At 65.6% G+C, this 1,205-nt stretch overlaps 1 protein-coding gene across 1 annotated transcript in view; it reads right to left on the bottom strand.

Moving 5' to 3' along the window:
* Positions 1-367: 367 nt before the first annotated feature.
* NOL4L (nucleolar protein 4 like) overlaps positions 368-1,205 on the bottom strand; it is a 36,045-nt gene continuing 35,207 nt past the window's right edge. The window contains exons 7-8 of the mRNA XM_026862365.1: positions 1,167-1,199; positions 368-898 (exon numbers count right to left, since the gene is read on the bottom strand). Of these exons, the coding sequence (XP_026718166.1) occupies positions 557-898; positions 1,167-1,199 (375 nt within the window). The 3' untranslated portion in view covers positions 368-556. The remainder of the gene's footprint in view (positions 899-1,166; positions 1,200-1,205) is intronic.

The following is a 1,205-nucleotide window of genomic DNA, read 5'->3' as shown; positions in this document are numbered from 1 at the left end:
GCCGGAGGACTGGCCGAGGACCAGCGTGGGCTCCGGCCTCTCCTGCCACCACTGCGGGAGGGCAAAGACAGGGGGCTGCTGCCCCTCTGCCCCATCCCCAGCTCCCTCACCTGGGTGCCAGGGAGTCTCCAGGTACCCCAGGGCCTCCCCCCGTGCCCAGCTTGGCCCCAGCTACTCCGCTCCGGCCGCTCCAGCCCTGCCTGTTCTCCCATTCCACCTTCCTGCTCTGCAGCCTCAGGCCTGTTCTCTCAGCTGCCTCTCCCCCGCGGCCCCCGGCCCCTCTCTGCCCTCCCGCGCTGCGGCAGGAGACGGCTGTGCCCCGGGCGCTGCCGCGGAGCCCCCGAACTTCCCCAGCCCCGACCCCGTCCCTGTCTCCAAGCGGTCGGCGCAGGCTGGGAAGGGAACAGCTCATACCAGCAATGAGATCAGGGCAGTGATAGGCGCCCGCTCCTGTTAATAATTAATAGCTTGTACAGATTCTCTTTTTTTTTTTTAAGTGACACTCCTTCCCTCCACCAGTGCCACCTAGACCGTCCTTCCAAGTTCAGTTCAACAATTAACTGCCCGCTGGCGAGGGGAGCTCAGCAGCCGGGCAGAGCCCTCCGCTGGCAGCAGGGAAGCCCACGACACGCTGCCTGGGCACGGTGACGGCTGCGCGGGCTCCCCATGGCCCCGGTGCAGTGTGTGGCCACTTACCGTTACTGTGGTTGCCCGTCTGGAGCGAGGCGGGTGGCTGCAGGCTGCCCCCCAGGGACCCGTAGCCACGGTAGCTGTAGTTCAGGCTTCCATTGATGTAGACCGGGTCTTGGGAGTAAGATGAAGCTGGCAGTGAGTAGGAGGAGTGGGTGATGGCTGTGGAGTCTCTGGAGTGCTGCTTGTCTAGAGCGATCGGCTCGTCCTGCACGGGGGAAACACAGACTTACTCCAGCGAGGAGCCCGGCCGCGCTCTGCCTGGTGTCCCGCGGCTGCGGCGTGTCCAGCCCGAACCGGCGTCCCCATCCCCGCCGGCCTGCGTCTCAGAACGCACCACGGGGACCCGTCCTGCAGCCCTCTGACTTGTAGGAAGACTTTTTTAAAAACGCTTCGCCAAACTGCTCAGAACCGTCTCTCCTTTGCCCCGCCCGCCGCAAGACGCCCTGGCCCTTGCCCGCCCTCGCCCGCCGTACCTGGGAGGTCTGGTAGATCTCCAGCCGCATCCTCTTGGC

This window comes from Athene cunicularia, assembly GCF_003259725.1.
Source record: "Athene cunicularia isolate RWA chromosome 20 unlocalized genomic scaffold, athCun1 chr20_part2, whole genome shotgun sequence".
NCBI classification, from domain to species: domain Eukaryota; kingdom Metazoa; phylum Chordata; class Aves; order Strigiformes; family Strigidae; genus Athene; species Athene cunicularia.
The sequence above is the reverse complement of the archived record's forward strand: the minus strand, read 5'-3'. Positions and strand labels throughout refer to the sequence as shown.